Source organism: Fukomys damarensis, unplaced genomic scaffold, assembly GCF_012274545.1.
Source record: "Fukomys damarensis isolate Sample0158 unplaced genomic scaffold, DMR_v1.0_HiC HiC_scaffold_4, whole genome shotgun sequence".
Lineage (NCBI taxonomy): Eukaryota > Metazoa > Chordata > Mammalia > Rodentia > Bathyergidae > Fukomys > Fukomys damarensis.
Window position 1 is genome coordinate 9,966,539 of NW_022900916.1, and position 16,457 is coordinate 9,982,995.

The 16,457-nt window shown below is 40.4% G+C and overlaps 1 protein-coding gene and 1 long non-coding RNA gene across 2 annotated transcripts in view; one reads left to right on the forward strand and one right to left on the reverse strand.

Moving 5' to 3' along the window:
* Positions 1–2,543: 2,543 nt before the first annotated feature.
* On the reverse strand, positions 2,544–4,053 carry LOC104869029. The gene is made up of 4 exons (XR_782167.1): positions 3,928–4,053; positions 3,725–3,795; positions 3,484–3,630; positions 2,544–2,913 (listed from the first exon to the last, which is right to left on the reverse strand). It is a non-coding gene; the product is annotated as an uncharacterized LOC104869029 (long non-coding RNA).
* A 142-nt stretch (positions 4,054–4,195) lies between these two features.
* The window catches only part of Rint1 (RAD50 interactor 1), a 31,297-nt gene continuing 19,035 nt past the window's right edge, over positions 4,196–16,457 (forward strand). Inside the window, exons 1-5 of the mRNA XM_010634029.3 lie at positions 4,196–4,314; positions 4,709–4,754; positions 9,252–9,436; positions 11,003–11,244; positions 16,260–16,433. Coding sequence (XP_010632331.1) covers positions 4,273–4,314; positions 4,709–4,754; positions 9,252–9,436; positions 11,003–11,244; positions 16,260–16,433 — 689 coding nt within the window. The 5' untranslated portion in view covers positions 4,196–4,272. The remainder of the gene's footprint in view (positions 4,315–4,708; positions 4,755–9,251; positions 9,437–11,002; positions 11,245–16,259; positions 16,434–16,457) is intronic.

Below are 16,457 nucleotides of genomic sequence, written 5' to 3' on the forward strand. Positions count from 1 at the left end.
CGCCCCGGCAGCCAGGAGGCTCCGCCCACAAGCGGAGGACACCAACGAGTGGAGGCCTCGGGGCCACACCTCCACGCTTTGACTCGGCAGGAGGTGGGCGGTCCACTTGGAAGGGCGCTACTGGACAAAAGTGATTTTATCGTGCATCAAAGAGCTGTTTAGACCCTCAGGGCTTCTAAAACAGCCATTGCTTTATTAGTTGTATTTGAATCCGAATTCCTTCTACACACTTGAGGCCCTTTCTTGTTGCACCCCATCCCGCAGTTAACCATGAGAAGAAAATCATTTTAGCACAGGGCTCCTGCGAACGGATCCAAGCAGGCATCTTCCCACTTCTTACCCCGCTTACTGACTCCCCCACCCTCCAGAAACCTGATTATAGCCAGTTTTTGCTTCTGTTTAAAGAAGCATAAAAATCATTTCCTTTCCAAATAGCCCACCTATACTGACTAAATAGAAGCCTCCAGTATTTCAGATCTAGTTATTTTGCCAAACTTTGGCTCTAAGGAGAAAATCAAAGTTGTATAGTGACATGTCCTTGGGTTGTGGTTAATTTATAGGTTGATGGACCCATGACAACAAATACAAATATTTTTACCAGAACCACACAGTAAAAATTCAACCCTATACTCTTAGCTTTTGTGTACTTGAAAAAAGTTATCTTCTCAAGTATCCTGGGTTTGGGCCAATCTAATAATTGTGTAGTGGTATACATTATTGTTCTGATTTGCAAACACCGATTGTTGATTACAATATGTAATAGCAGGAACTCTCGTTCACTTTTTGTGGGAATGCAAAATGGTACAGCCACTTCAGAAGTTCAGCAGTTTCTTACAAATATATTCTCACCATATGATACAGCAGTTTCACTCCTTATTAATTATCCAAAGGAGTTGAAAACAAATGCACAGTAAAACATATCCATAGATGTTTATAGGAGCATTATTAATATTGGTAAAACTTGGAAGGCACTAAGGTATAAACTGTGGTATATCCAGACAATGGAATGTTATTTTTTACCTTTTTTTTTTTGTACCAGGGATCGAACTCAGGACCTTGTGCTTGCAAGGTAGGCAGCAGAACCATTGAGCTAAAACCCCTGGCCCCAGACAATGGAATATTATTTAGTGCTGAAAATAGATGAACTATCAGGCCATGAAAAAATATGGAAGAAACATAAATGTATATTACTAACAAAGAAATCAAACTGAAGTGGCCACATTCTATATGATTCCACCTACAGTATATGATATTTTGTAAAAGGCAAAACAGTGGAGACAGTGAAAAGATCAGCAATTGCCAGAGGTTAGGATGAATAAATAGGGAAAATAAAGAATTTAGGGCAGTGAAAACACTATCATACTATAAGGGTAGAGACTTATGATTAGAGTTAAAATGTTCCCTACAAGTCTGTGTTCTGAGGTGAGGCTTTCAGAATATTGGATCAGGAGGGCTCTAACCAGATTAATTCATTGTTGGGATCATGTTTTGGTGGCATTATTGGGAGGTAATGGAAATTGTGACTCAAAATAAATCTTTTCTCCTTGAAGTGGATTGATGTCAGTCCTTTGGCCATTGAGACAAAAAGCTAATAGCCATGTCACTCTGTGTTCAAATCCATAAAAAGTACAACACGAAGAGTGAACCCTAAAAAGTAAAGTAGCGAGTCTGGGTGATATGACGTAGCAGTAGATGTTGGTCAGGTGTCAGAGATATGCCACTTTGGTGAGACATGTTGATGGTGGAGGTGGATGTGCATGTGTGTATCGGGGCTGGAGATGTACGGGAAATCTCTACCTTCCTCTCAATTTTACTGTACTCTAAAGTCGTGCATCTTTGTATAACATGCTGAGTTGCTATTCTTCATTTTTCACTTTTAGGCACTATTAATTTCACCTAATGGAACATGAGGATTTAGCTCTCCTTCTCTCCCATTTCTCCCCCATCCTTCCCACCCCTCCATCTACCCAGTATGATCATGTTAGATTTTCTTTAGACTTGTGTTTACTTCATTACAGCTAGGGAAATAAAGCTCACATCTTAGGCACATAGCAAACTATAATTACTGCTCTTTCTCCTGCAGTTTTCCCTCCGTGGATCATATTCCCTTGGTTTCACTTAGACCACCCCAAATTCGTTCATGCTTGCTTAACTCTGCTCCTCCAGAAGTTTGGACATACACTGTGTCCCATCAGTTTCATGAACTGAAAGTGCCTCTTCTGCCCCTCTCAATCTGCACCATTCCACACCTAGTGCCCACGAGGTGAGCTTCTCACTTCATTTTTCTCTTGAGTTGTACCTTTTGTCTCTACATCCTATGTGCTGGAATTTGAAATTCATTTGACATTTAATCCCCATTTGAGATATAAGAAGAGAGTCCAGGGGCTAGAGATGTAACTGAGTGATACAGTACTTGTTTAGCATGTGGGAGTCCCTCGGTTTGATTCCCAGCACTGAAAACAAAGCAAAACAAACTAAAGTGAGACCTTTAAGAGTAAAGGCTTTGAGTAAAGCCTTTAAGAGGTGATAAGTGGTTTGGTCCTTGGGTCATGAGAATTCTGCTCATGTGAGGGGATTATCTGTTAATTTATTAAGAAAATGATTCATGGATTATCTCAAGATAGTGGTCTGTTATAAAACCATCTTGGGTCTGTGCTGCCTTAGGATTTTGGAGTCCTTATCAGCAGGAAGACCTTCAACACATGTTGCCCCTTGATTTTAGATCTCCCCCAGCCTATAGAGCCATGAACTAAATGAAACCTTTATTCTTTTTAATTACCTAGTCTGTAGTATTAAGTATTCAACAGAATGGACTAATACACTATATTGTCCTCTTCTTCCTCTTCCTTGTCTCTTTATTTTTCTTGTGATTATTTTCTCGTTTTTAAGGAAACACAAACTTCAGGTGGTTTCCTAAGGAAGGAGGGGGTAAATGAAAGGTCAATTTTTGAGATCTTGAATGTCTGAATGTAACTTTATTTTTACCCACCTTTGATCTATAGTTTATTAATCAGTAATAGAATTCTAGTTTTAAATATATTTTCTTTTGATATTTGGTGGAACTGCTTTCCAGAAATCCAAACGTATTCTGATTCTTAATCATTCATAAGTAATTTGTTTTTCTCTCTGAAAGTCTTTCTGCCCCCATCCATGAGCCTTGGAGTGTGCTGGTTTTTTATCAGTTGTGTGTGGCATTCAGCGGCACATTTCAATTTGGAAATTCATGTTCTTCAGTTTTGGAGAAATTTTAAAAATTATTTTGTCGATAATTCTTCCTAACTGGCACTCATCTTTTCATTTTTCAAATTTTGGACTCCCCGGAGTAGTCCTCTATTATTGTTTCTTTCCTATTTTTCATTTCTTCATGCCCCCCCCCGTGCTATTTCCCAACTTTTCTGCTATGGTTTTTGTTTTTGTCTCTGAACGTTCCTTTTTAAGATAGTATATTTTTCTTATTTTTATGTTGGCAACGGTAATTCATACCTCAGGATATGCGATATGTGTATATTTGAGTTTTCTTCTCTGCTTCCTCTAAGGATTCCCATCTCCTTTCTTGTTAGGGTGTGTGAGGTTGTCAAATCCCTGGTGTCTGCCTAGCTCTTGCTGCTAGGTAACTCCTGTTCTTCCTCCCTGGAAATAACAGAGGGTTAAGTTTCTCTTCTGGCAAAATGCATGTTAGCTGTTGAATGCTTTTTCTTCATTCAGCTCCCGGGACACTTATTACCAGATCTGCACCCTCCACGCAGGAAACTGAAGGGTCATCTCTGTGGGATCCGACCTGCCTTAGAAGAAAGACTGAAAGATACATTCATTTAAGATTTCCCAACAAAGTCGAACCAAATAACCCTATGTTGAAGCTTCTAGTCCACAACCCCACCCCACCAGTACTTCTGGGTGTTGTCTAAAATAGAAATTTAAACGATTTACATAAAATGAGGAATATGGCTCCGTCTTTCCGAGCTCACAGGAAGCAGGGGTTGGGGTGGAGGGGTGGGAGACTGTGGCTCCGGCAGTGGTTGAAGGACCGCCCCCTTTTCCTTGTCCGGAGCTGCGGTCCTAACCTCCGGCCACTAGGGGACGCTGTAACACAGACCGGGGGCTGCTCGCTCCGGGCTGCTGTGGGAGGAGTGGAAGGAACCGGAGACAGCGAGAGGAAGTCGAGGTGGCGCCCGGCTCTACGATCTCGGGGCCGCGCAACCGAGTGTCGCCGTGCACAGCCAGACCCCGCCAGCCACGGCCGCGCGTGGCTCTGGGGACTCGCGCGGAGGCACGATGCTCCTGGCCAGCGGGATCGGCGAGGCTCCGGCAGTCCCGGTGAGGCGGCCCTGGCGACCTGGGAGGGGGACAGCGGTGGCCCAGGGATATGGCACAGACCTCCCGTGGGAGATGGGCCTGGCGAGGTGACTTTAAGAGCTTGGGAAGGTGGTTCCCGCAGCCCGAGATAGAGGGCCTCACCGGACTATCGCAGGGGAGGTAGTCCCGGGAAGTGCCCTGCGAGGTGACAGATGTCCCTAGGGAGGTGGGGCCGGGCAAGGTAACTCGGGTCCTAGGGAGGTGGCCCTAGTTGGAACCTTCGTAGGACGGTCCCAGCCCCTCAGAAAGGCCGCAGGAGGAGGCATATGGGACCAGTGGGTGCCCTTGGGGGCCCAGGATGAGCCCTCTGTAGGACCTCAGTTTTAATTTGCTTGTCACACTGTTTTCCTTCCAGGGCTGCTCGGAGAGTGGTGACGAAAGGAAGACTACGGAGGAGAAAAGTAAGCAGGCTGTAAACACCTTAGGTCTTTTGGCCCAGCCATCCCTCCCAAGCCCCTCCAGGGTCGGCAACAGAGAAGGGTTCTCCGCCTGTCATCTTTTTGATTAAATACCCTTTTTCTGTACAGTGTGCTTACATAGTAATAAATACTGATTATCATAATACATGTATTTTTGTCTTTCCAAGATTGTAAAGTACAAGATGCTTTGGAGAACAGCAGTTCCCAACCCCGCCGAGGGCAGGCGCTGGTGTGCTACACTCGAGGTCTGCCCATCGGACTGAACTTAATTGGAACCTGCCTGTCATGCCAAAGAAGCATGGGCTTATTAAACATGAGGAAGATGGAGGGGCTTATGACTAGGAGGCATGACTACCACCTTAACTGTGTTCAAAGGAACTAGATACAGGAATTGTTTAGTTGTACTTTTATCTTCTGGACAGGAAAGGAGAAAGATTGGTACTTGTTTCCTACCTAGATCAGGAGCATGCGTTAGGAATGTGCACATTTATCCTTTTACTTTAATGGTATGGCAAATGATTGGAAATCAAGGACTCCAGGGGCTCTTGAAGTGTAATATTTTAGAGAGGTAGGAGAAAAACGCATAATAGCTCTTCTATGCGGGTGAGGTTCTTCTGACCATGGCCAACAGTCTGTGAATGAGCACTAGGGGTAAATGCAAGGGCTTAGCGCATTACTGTCTGGCTTAACATTGGCTAATACAGTCTGCCTCTGAACGCAAGCAAGTCCACAGCACTTGACAGTTGTGGCCACCGCACTCAGCTTGTTAGTCTTGAGGGACTGGAGAGTCCCCAATTTCAGTTAAACCCTTCACTTCCCACCTTCATCCCACTCAGATGCCTGGGAGGCCTGACACCTACTGACTGTTGTGTCATTTAGGTGAAGTGATAGATACGGCCTGCCACATCAAGGACCCTGTCCTCCTCCTCCTCTGGTGGCTCAGGTACCTGACTTGTAGTTAGAAGTGTTCACTACAAAAAGTAGAAAGGGAGAGATATAAAAAGCTCCCAAGTCAACTCTGTGTCATTTTGAAGAATCATTTAAGAGTGTACTGTGCTACATTTAAACAGTTACATGTCAAGGGTGTATTTATTATTATTGTCATTTTGGTTTTTTGAGACAAGGTCTCACTGTGTCGTTCAGACTGGCCTTGAACTCACTATGTAGCCTAGACTGGCCTCAAACTCACAGTGACCCTTGTGCCTCAGACTCCCAAGTACTGGGATTACAGGCGTGTGCCACTGTGCCCAGACCAAGGGTATATTTTTAAAACTGAAGATAGAATCAGCTCCTTAAGATACCCCAACTTTTGGATTCATTCACAAAGCATTTCCTGCCAGCATTTTTCGGCAGATACATACAATTCACTTGTTTTATGTATGGGAAAAAAAAAAGATATTGTGAGTGTAGTACATAATGATGGATTATGATATGTACTATGACTAATAAATAGTATGTTATTTTATATTAATAAAGCTTGGATGCAGACAAGCCGATCCTGTTCATATATGAAGAAAATGAAGAGTATTGGACTGAGACTCAGGAAACATGACTTTTAGTTCCATTTACGATGTTTAAGTGTAGGCTGGGGCAGATGTTTAGTTTGGAATTTAAGGCATAGTGTTAGGATTGTTTTGCTTCTCTTTCTAACCACTGGGCTCCTGGTTCTCATAGTCTGTGAACAGTATTTTTTTATTTTTTGGACTGGGGAATGAACCCAGGGCCCTCACACTGAACTACATCCCTATCCCTTGTAAAATTTTTTTATTTTAGGACGGGGTCTTCTTATCACTCAGTTACTCAGGCAAGGCTTGAACATTGGATCCTCCTGCCTCCACCTCTCAAAGGAGCGCTTCATTTACAGGCATGTTCCCTAATGTCTGGCTCAATCTTTTTTTTTTTTTTTTTTTTTTTTTTGAGAAAGGGTCTTGATATGTAGCTCAGACTGGCCTTGAACCCATGGTATTCCTCCTACTTCAGTCTCCCTAGTGCTGGGACTGCAGTCACCATCATGCCCAGTTTCTGACTTAATCTTTTCATTTTTACAAGTTAAATAAAACAAGAGAGGGCCGGGGATGTAGCTCAGCGGTTCAGTGGCCTGCCTTGCAAGCGCAAGGACCCGAGTTCAATCCCCGGAACCAAAACAAAACAAAACAAAACAAAAAAAACAAACAAGAGAAAATGGTTTTCAAGGTAAAGAGAAAGGAGAGGGAGGAACATAGCTAGTACCAAAAACACATTGGTATACTGTTAATCTTTACATATGTATTTGAACTATATGATGTTTACTTTTTGCATGTTGTCGTATCTTAGTTAGATATTAATATTTTAATTTTTCCTGAAGTGTGACTCATGCTTTTTTAGTAAGGCTGATTATATCCTCTTGCCTTTCACTGCTGTTTTCCTAAAACTGCATTTTTGGTCAAGAGCCAGGCTCTGTGCGGGACAGCTCTACAGAAGAATAGAGATGAATTCAAGCTGTGAAGGAAGTAGAATTGAGCATGTTTAATAATAGTATGATGAGGGCCAGGGATTTAGCTCAGTGGTGCTGCCACCTTTCTCTCAAGCGCAAGGTCCTGAGTTCGATCCCCACTACCAAAAAACAAAAACAAAAACCAGTATGGTTAATTGAGCTGCCATTATGTGAAGTTGGACCCAAACTTCAGATTTTCTAAACTTGCACGGGACAGAGAAAACTATTTAGTGACCAAAAGATGAAGCCAGGCAAGGTGGCACATTCCTATAATCCTAGCAATCTGCAAGACTAAGGCAGGAGGATTACAAGTTGGATCCCAGGCAATTTAGTGACTTAGTAAGACCCTGTCTCAACATTTAAAAAAATAAGGATCGGGGATGTAGCTCAGTGGCAGAACACTTGTGTGTGTGACCTTGGATTCAACCACGAGCACCCCCTGCCCCAGAGTAGCTAGTTTATGCATGGAAAGAAACACCTCAGGGAGAAACACCCTCTCAGCACACAGGGTGCAGTAGCTGACTGGGTTTTGTCACCTCTCTATCCGTGAAGAAGCTGCCTTGGTTCTCCAGGTTTTTCAGAAGTTGGGCACAGGTGGGCAGCAAAGTGTAACTAGAGATTCCTGCAAAGGAGTGCTGTTGGACTACGAATTTAGCAAAGTAGAAAATGGTTGCCTTTAAAGTGGATTTTGTATTTACTAAAATTTTGTTAAGTATCTTAAACAAAAATTGAATTTTTTTTTTTTTGTATTTGATTCTTGCTCCACTCCACAAAGAATTACAGGTAATTTAAATATGTCTTAATAAACATCCCAGATAGGCCGAGCATGGTGGTGCACGCCTGTAATCCCAGCACTCTGCGAGGCTGAGGCAGGAGGATTGCTGTGAGTTCGAGAACAGCCTGAGCTGCATAGTGAGTTCCAGGTCAGTCTCACTACATAGTGAGACCCTGTCTCAAAAAACAAAACAAAACAAAACAAAACAAAAACATCCCAGATAGTGGAAGAAAGGAGAATGGTATGAGAAACTGATTTGTCAAACATAGGAGATAATTAGTTTTCAAATATCGAGAGAGGATTCTGGGAAATGTCTTGTACTAATTGGGACGAGATCAAAGCTACACAGGGATCCTGCTCTCACTAGCCATTTCTTACCATATGCTCCTCTGTTCCTAATCTTAAGCAATGGCTTCAGGGTCCCAAGTCACCTGTTTTTGCCACATTTTACATCCAGTATAAAGTGGACCAAGTCTGGTTGGTGTGCAGTGGAAAGACTCTTGCTTTGTTCAATGCAGTGATTATATCAGCCATTTGGATTTTTTCCTAGTAATATTTGTTTCATGCATCCTTGTTTTTTTCTGTCCCTGATATGGACAGACTTTAGGGGTTTTTCCTTCACTCCGAATTTTCTCAGATCTTCAGCATTTTGTGGTACTTGGCTGAGGGACTATTTTATAGCTTTTCATATGGGTATCACATATCTATATGTTATATAAAGATTTATGTTTATACACATATATAGTGGTTTTAAAATTATAAACTCTTGCCGGGTGTGATGGCACATGCCTGTAATCCCAGCACTCGGGAGGCTGAGGCAGGAGGATCGCTGTGAGTTTGAGACCAGCCTGGGCCACATAGTTCCAGGTTGGTCTCAAGTACATAGTGAGACCCTGTCTTAAAAAACAACAACAACAACAACAAAAAATCAACTCAAAGATAGACTGCCTTGTATATTTTTTCCCTGTCTAGAAAAAAGTTCATTAATAAGAAACAACTGGGATATCATACATCGTTTCTTTGGAGATGAAAGTACAGGCTATGAAATGGCATACAAAATAATGAACAAAATAGTGCCATCCTAAGGTGCTGTTATTTTTATGAAGTATATAGCCTATTACATTTTCTGTCAAAATCTAACTGTAGTGACACCTTTTATGTATACCTTTTATATTTCCTTGAACTCTGTAGTCCTTAATAGTATCGAGTGGCTGCTGTTTTTTAACTTTAGGTGACATAAATGCTGGAGCTCCTGTTGGAAGTGAACAAGTCAGCGAAGGTACAGATGAAGGTGATCTTCTGTCTTATGTGTCTGCTTTCATAGAAAAGGAAGTTGGAAATGACCTAAAATCTTTAAAGAAGCTTGGGAAACTCATAGAACGAATGACAGAAAGTAAAGTAAAATTAGAAGAGCAGGTAAGAAAACTCACTGAAATAATATCAATAGTATACTTATTATAAGTAATAGAATATAAATAATGCTTATTACACATGTGTAGAATTTAAAGATAGATTGTGACAAGTAATCTAATCATTTTATATTCTGTAATAATAGGTTTTAAGAACCTACAGTGTGCTTGCTTGCTTGCTTTATGTATTTATTTAGATACTGACAATTGAACTGAAAGTCTTTACTCCGAGCTACACGCCCACTCCCTTTTTTATTTTATTGATTTTTTTTTTTTTTTTTTTTTTTTTGAGGCAGGATCTTGCTAAGTTGCTGAGTTGCCCATCCTGGGCAACTTGTGATCCTCCTTGCCTCAGCCTCCCAGAATGCTGGGATTACAGGTGTGTGCCACCATGCCCAGCAAGACTTCATTCACTTTTATTTTTTTAAAGAAGGAAATAGCATAGTTTGGCTTACAGTTGGTAGAGGTTTCAGTCCATGATCAGCTGGCTCTGAGGCAGAGTGGCAGAGGGGCTATAGTTTATGGTGGAGGAAGACAGCAGAAGCAACAAGAGCTTCACTGACTTATTTTTGGTTTTGTTTTTGTTTTGAGACAGGGTCTCGTTATGTAGTTCAGGCTGGCTTTATACTCACTATGTAGCCCAGGCTGTCCTTGAACTTATGGCAGTCCTCCTAGCCTTGGAGCCTTGGCAATACAGGCATGCATCACCATGCCAGACTTCACTGACTTTTAAAGGAAAAAAAAACACCTTTTTGAGACAGGATCTCACTATGTATTTGAGACTGACCTGGAACTGACTGTGTAGCCTAGGCTGGTCTTGAACTCACAGCAATCCTCCTGCCTCAGCCTCCTGAGTGCTGGGATTACAGGATGTGTCACCATGCCCGGCTTAAAGGAAAATATTTAATAGGTAAATCAGGTGGTCTCTGGCCGGACACTGAAAGAACCGAGCCTAGAACGACAGATCCTAGATATTTGTTGGAGGCTGGGTGGTTGGGCATTCTTTATATGTGCATGCTCATATTCTTACAGAGAGCATATTTGGTTTCATTGGTATAGGACAAAGAAATTAAGACTTTCCTTTGAAGTTGATTTATTTATTTGGCATTGGGGATTGAAGTTTTTTGTTTTGTTTTTTGAGACTAGCTCTCACTATGTAGCTGAGGCTGAACTTGAACTCACTAAGCAGTCTAGGCTAGCCTTGAGTTCACTGTGATCCTACTGCCTCAGCCTCCCTAGGGGATTTCAGGAGTGCACCACCATACCTAGTGGCTTTTGAAGTTTTTAATAGTTTTATTCCTGTCTGTTAGAATGAACATGTATTCAGAAGGGATTGCTTTTTATTTTTATTAATGCACGTTTGCAGTACATAATAATCACATTCACTGCGGGGAATTGGTACATGTACATAACACATCCTAATTCTTTTTTCATCTCCTTCCCCTCCCTCTGACTCCTCCATTTCTTAGTCCTTAGAATGATGTGTTTTAGCAAAAGAGATTATGAAAATTTTATGATTGCTGCTTCTTTTTTGTTTTGTTTTTTTTGTTGTTGTTTTTTTGGTGATGGCTAGGTACTTACAATTTCATCAGAAATTCCTAAAAGAATTCAGAGTGCCTTACAAAATGCAGAAGAATCAAAACAACTTCTTAATCAGTTTCTGGAACAAGAAACTCATCTCTTCAGTTCCATTAGTAGCCACCTGCTGACCTCGCAGCCCTGGATGGATGATCTTGGGGCCATGATTAGCCAAATCGAAGAGATTGAAAGGCATCTTGCCTACCTTAAGTGGATTTCACAAATTGAAGAACTGAGGTAAAATGGGCCTCTTTGTTCTCATAATTATTATTTTCCTTTGAGGCTCTGTTTTACAGAGTGCATGCTTGCCATTAAATAATTGAGTTAATTAAAGATTATAATAATGTAATTTTACCAGTTGTTATGAAAATAGCATTATGATAATGATTCTTTTCCTTTATTGTGAATGAATATAAATTTTCAACGAGTTTAATTTGCATTTGAAAGAAAGTAATCTAAGTAAGTTAAATTTTTAAGTCTTAGAATGGTGCTAAGAACATAGTAAAGATATCATTTAGAATGCCAAAGTAGTGAAACAAACTCTCAGTGTGGTAATAGGTATTCCTATCTAATTTTTAGGACTGTCCCTAAATGAAATGGATTACTTTCTCTAGAGTTTGAATTTTATGTTTAGTGGGGATCATCTAATAAGACTTTTACAGTAGTCTTAGATGAATAACAGAGCCCTACTGCCTGTCAGTAAGGTGTGTGGGGGGGTTCTTTTTGAATACATAGCACCATTGGTTGATTGTGAATATATGATGTTGCCTTTCTTTTATTAATTAATTTATTTTTTGTTGGTACATGAAATGTTCCTACTGATAACATTCATCATAGAGGATTTGTACCTGTATATGATATATCTTGCTTATTTTTTTTTCCCCATTCCCTTCGCCTACCATCAACACCTCTCCCTCCTTTTTTTTTTTTTTTTTTTTTTTTTTTTTTTTTTTGGTACTGGGAATTGAGCTCAGGGCCTCTAGCTTACCAGGCAGGTACTGTATCACTGAGCTACATCCAGGCCCTTCCTCTCCTTATTTACAAAAGCTTTGTTTGCATCTTTTCTTTCTATTGTCTTATTTTTCTTGTCCTTTCTTTCCTTTCCCCCTCCCCTCTTCCTTGTTCCCCTCGTCGTGATAATATTTTCTTCCCATTTTCCAATATCTATTACACATTTTGGTCCTTACTTACATTTTGTTTCTTGTACCAGAGAAACAATGCAGTATTTAAATATGTGTGCCTGATTTATTTCACTTAAGAGTATGGTCTCAAGTGCATCCATCTAGAAATATCTCATTTATTCTTCTTTATGTCATAGCAGTACTCCATTGTATGAAAAACATATCATCTTTATCCATCATCAGTTGATGGGTATTTGGGTTGCTTCCAAGATTTAGCTATTACAAACTGTGCTGCTATACACTTGGGTGTGCATATATCACTGTGATAGGATGCTTTTAATTCTTTCTAGAAGATACCAAGAAGGGGAATAGCTGGGTCAAATGGAACCTCTAGTTTTAGCTTTTTGAGGAATCTCCACACTGATTTCCACAGTGGTTGCATCAGTCTACATTCCCACCAGCAGTGGAGAAGTTTTGCTTTTTCCCCACAGCCCCTTCAGCCTTTGTTATTGGTTGATTTCTTGATAGCAGCCATTCTTTCTGGAGTGAGGTGGAATCTCAGCATTGTTTTAATTTGCATCTCTCAAATGACCAGTGATGTTGACCATTTTTTTTTATATGTTTATTTGCTGTTTCTACTTCTTCATCTGAGAAGTGTCTATTCATCTCAGATGCCCATTTTGGGATTGGGTCTTTAAATTTGGGGGGAGTCTGATTTTTTTAGTTCTTTATATATATTCTAGATAGTAGTCTTTTGTCTGAGGAATAGCTGGCAAAAATTTTTTTTCCCATACTGTGGGTTGTTTCTTCTCTCTGTTGGTGGTTTCTATTGCTGTGCAGCAGCTTTTTAATAAGAAGAGGTCCTAGTTGTTGATTCTTTATAGTATTTCTTGTGCAGTCTGGGTTTTGTTCATGAAGTCTTTGCCTACTACTATGTCCTCACGCATTCTACCTATTCTCTCTTCCAGCAGATTTGGTGTTTCTGTTTTCTACTTAGATCTTTGACCCACTTCAATTTTAGGTTAGTGCATGGTGAGAGACATGGGTCTGGTTTCAGAGCATGCAAAAAGCCAGTTTTTCCAGCACCATTTATTAGAGAGGCTCTTTCTTCTGGGGAGGGTTTCTGGCTCCTTTATCAAAGATAAGGTGGCTGAGTGTGTCTGGAGTCATTTCTGCATCTTCTAATCTGTTCCACTGATCCTCAGATCGGTTTCTTTGCCAGTACCATGCTGTTTTTAATACAGTAGCTTTGTAGTATAGTTTCAGGTCAGGGATTGTGATGCCTTGACTTGTTTCTGTTGCCTAGAATTGCCTTAGTTATTCCAGGTCTCTTCCGGTTACAAATGAATTCTGTGTGGTATGCTGTTGGTATTTTGATCAGGATTGCATCACATCTGTACAATTTTGGAAGTATGGCCATTTTCAATATATTGGTACTTTGTACTCAAGAACAAGGGATATCTTTCCATTTTCTGATATTCTCTTATCTCCTTTTTCAGAGTCCTGTAGTTTTCAATGTAAAAGCGTTTTATTTCCTTCAATAGATTGATTCCTAGGCATTTCATTGTTTTTGGATGCTATTATGAAAGCTGTTGTTTCCCTAACTTATCTCTCAGTCAGTTTGTTATTTGTTTGGGAATGTATTGACTTTTGAGTGTTTACTTTGTATCCAGCTATGCTACTGAATTTGGTTAGTAAATCTAGAAGTCTTTTGGTGGAGTTTTGGGGGCTTCTACATAGAGTATCATGTCATCCACAAATAATGATAATTTAACTTCTTTCTTTCCTATCCTTATTCCTTTTATTTCTTTCTCTTGTCTAATTGCTCTGGCTAATGTTCTTAGAACCGTATTGAATAAGAATGGTGATAGTTTGTCTTGTTCCTGCTGTTAGAGTGAAAGCTTTCAGTTTTTGTCCATTTAGTATGATGTTGGCTGTTGGTTTGTCATAGATGGCTTTTGTCAGATTGAGGTAAAGACCATTTATTCCAATTTTGTGTAGGGTTTTTATCACAAATGTTTGTCTTGTCAAATGCTTTTGCTGCATCTGTTGAGATGGTCATAATGGTTTTTGTCCTTGGTTCTGTTAATGTTGTGTATTACACTTATTGATTTGCATGTATTGAACCATCCCTGCATCTCTGGGATGAATCCTACTTGGTCAGGGTGTATGATCATCTTGATGATTTGTTGCATTGTTTGCCAGTATCTTATTGAAGATTTTTGCATTTATGTTCATTAGAGAGATTGGCCTGTAGTTCTCTTTTTTTTTGGTTGGATCCTTCTCAGCTTTCTTTTTTTAATCAGGCCTTTCAAATAAGCCAAAGAAACATTTCTACCTAATGAGCAGATAATGAATTGTTTAGTGATAGTATCCCTCGGGCCTCCAAGTGGTACATTTTACATTGTTTTAGCTATTCTTGCTGCAAAGCAACCATGAAGGAGAAAAATCATCCAAGAGACTTAATATCTTGTTTAAAATGTAGTATAGTTACATATGGATATGCTGTGTGTCCTTTGTCCTGTACCTGTTTCCTAAGATGGTCAAGCATTTTATGTATGAAAATTTGTTTTGCATATATGAAGGGTTTTATATTTAAAGCAAGAATCATAAGACTGTAGTGATTACAGAAACTGACTTAAGCTTTTTAGAGCCTCTCATTCTTGTTTAAATTATTTGCAGTGAAGGATTTTTTTTGTACCAGGGATCACACTTGGGACCTTGCGCTTGTGAGGTAGGTGGTGGCACCACTGAGCTAAATCCCCGGCCCTGCAGTGAAGAAATTTTAAACCTTACTCTTATTTTACTTTATTTTTTCCTTGTCCATCTGAATGAAAATACCAATAAGGAGTAATACTAATAACCTTATTAAGTAAAATGAATTGTTTAAAGGTCTCCCTGTCATAGTAGCCAAAGTAACAGATGAACTAAAATAGGACAATGGTTATGGATTATCTTTTCTGATACCTGAACTGTTTAAAAGAAAAATATGCCCATGAGATCATATTATAAATGAGAATCAAATTTATAATGAAGTATCAGTTATTTCTCTGTAGGGCCAGGGATTTGGCTGAGTTCAATCCCTTGTACAAAAAAAAAAAAAAAAGTGTTCTTTCCTTTAGGTCTTTTATGATAACAGCTTTCACTTGAGTTTCTGGGATTTTCTTCATCTCCAAATTTCCTTTTAATGGCCTGGTTTTTATTCTATGGTGTTCTTCCTACCTGTCTTATCTGTCTCTTCTCTCTCTCTCTCTCTCGCTCTCTCTCTCACTCTCTCTCTTCAGTTTCTTCTTGCTGGAACTAGCATCTTTGTATTTATTCCATTTTGTGCATACTACAGTACAGCAGTACCATTGAGTGAACACCAGTACTCTGGCTTTTTCTATGGTCGAAATGTCCTTCCTGTGTTAGTGATGTGTAGAGAGACCTGTCATCCTAGAAAGTGGTATCCTATATTCTGTGGTTATTGGTGCATTAAAATTTTTTGTAACATTTGCACATTGGTTGGGCATGGCAGTTTTTATTTTTAATGTAATACAACACTTCGTTTGAATATATTTCTTCAAAGTGGGAAATCAAGTTCTGCCGGGATTAAGGATGAATATACTTGACCATACCAGGTGCTACCCATGTTATTCCCTTGGATTAAGACTTCTGTAAGAGCAATGAGTGGTACCTGAGGTAATGTGATAAGGGACAGAGGTGTTCTCCTGGGGACATTTGGTAGAGGAAGGTGTCCTGAACAGGGGCTGCTGCTAGTAGAAGGGTGCTCAGATGACTCCAGGATCCCAGAGACTCGGGTGCCAGGTGAAATACAGTCACTTCAGGATTGTGCTTCATGCTCCCTTGGATGTAACTACAACTGAGCTACACCCCAGGCCTTTTTAAAAATTTGACAGGGTCTCACTAAGTGTCCAGGCTGTCCAGCTCCTAACCTCCTGCCTCAGACTCCAGAATACCTGGAATTAATGGCACATACCGCTACTTCCCTCTTGGCTATAACTTAGTAAAACCTGAGGTCATCAGGCATGGTGGTGCACACCTGCGATCCCAGCACCCTGGGAATCCAAGGCAGCAGGATCACAGAATTCTGAGAAACTGTTGTTAAAGTTGCTTTGCTTTGTTTTGCAGTGATAATATTCAGCAATATCTGATGACCAACAATGTGCCGGAGGCAGCCTCTACCCTGGTGGCCATGACACAGCTGGATATCAAGCTTCGGGAATCATCGTGTGCACATCTTCTTGGCTTCATGAGAGCCACGGTTAAGTTCTGGCACAAGATTCTCAAGGACAAGCTTACAAGGTAGGGGATTCGGCCATATTTCAT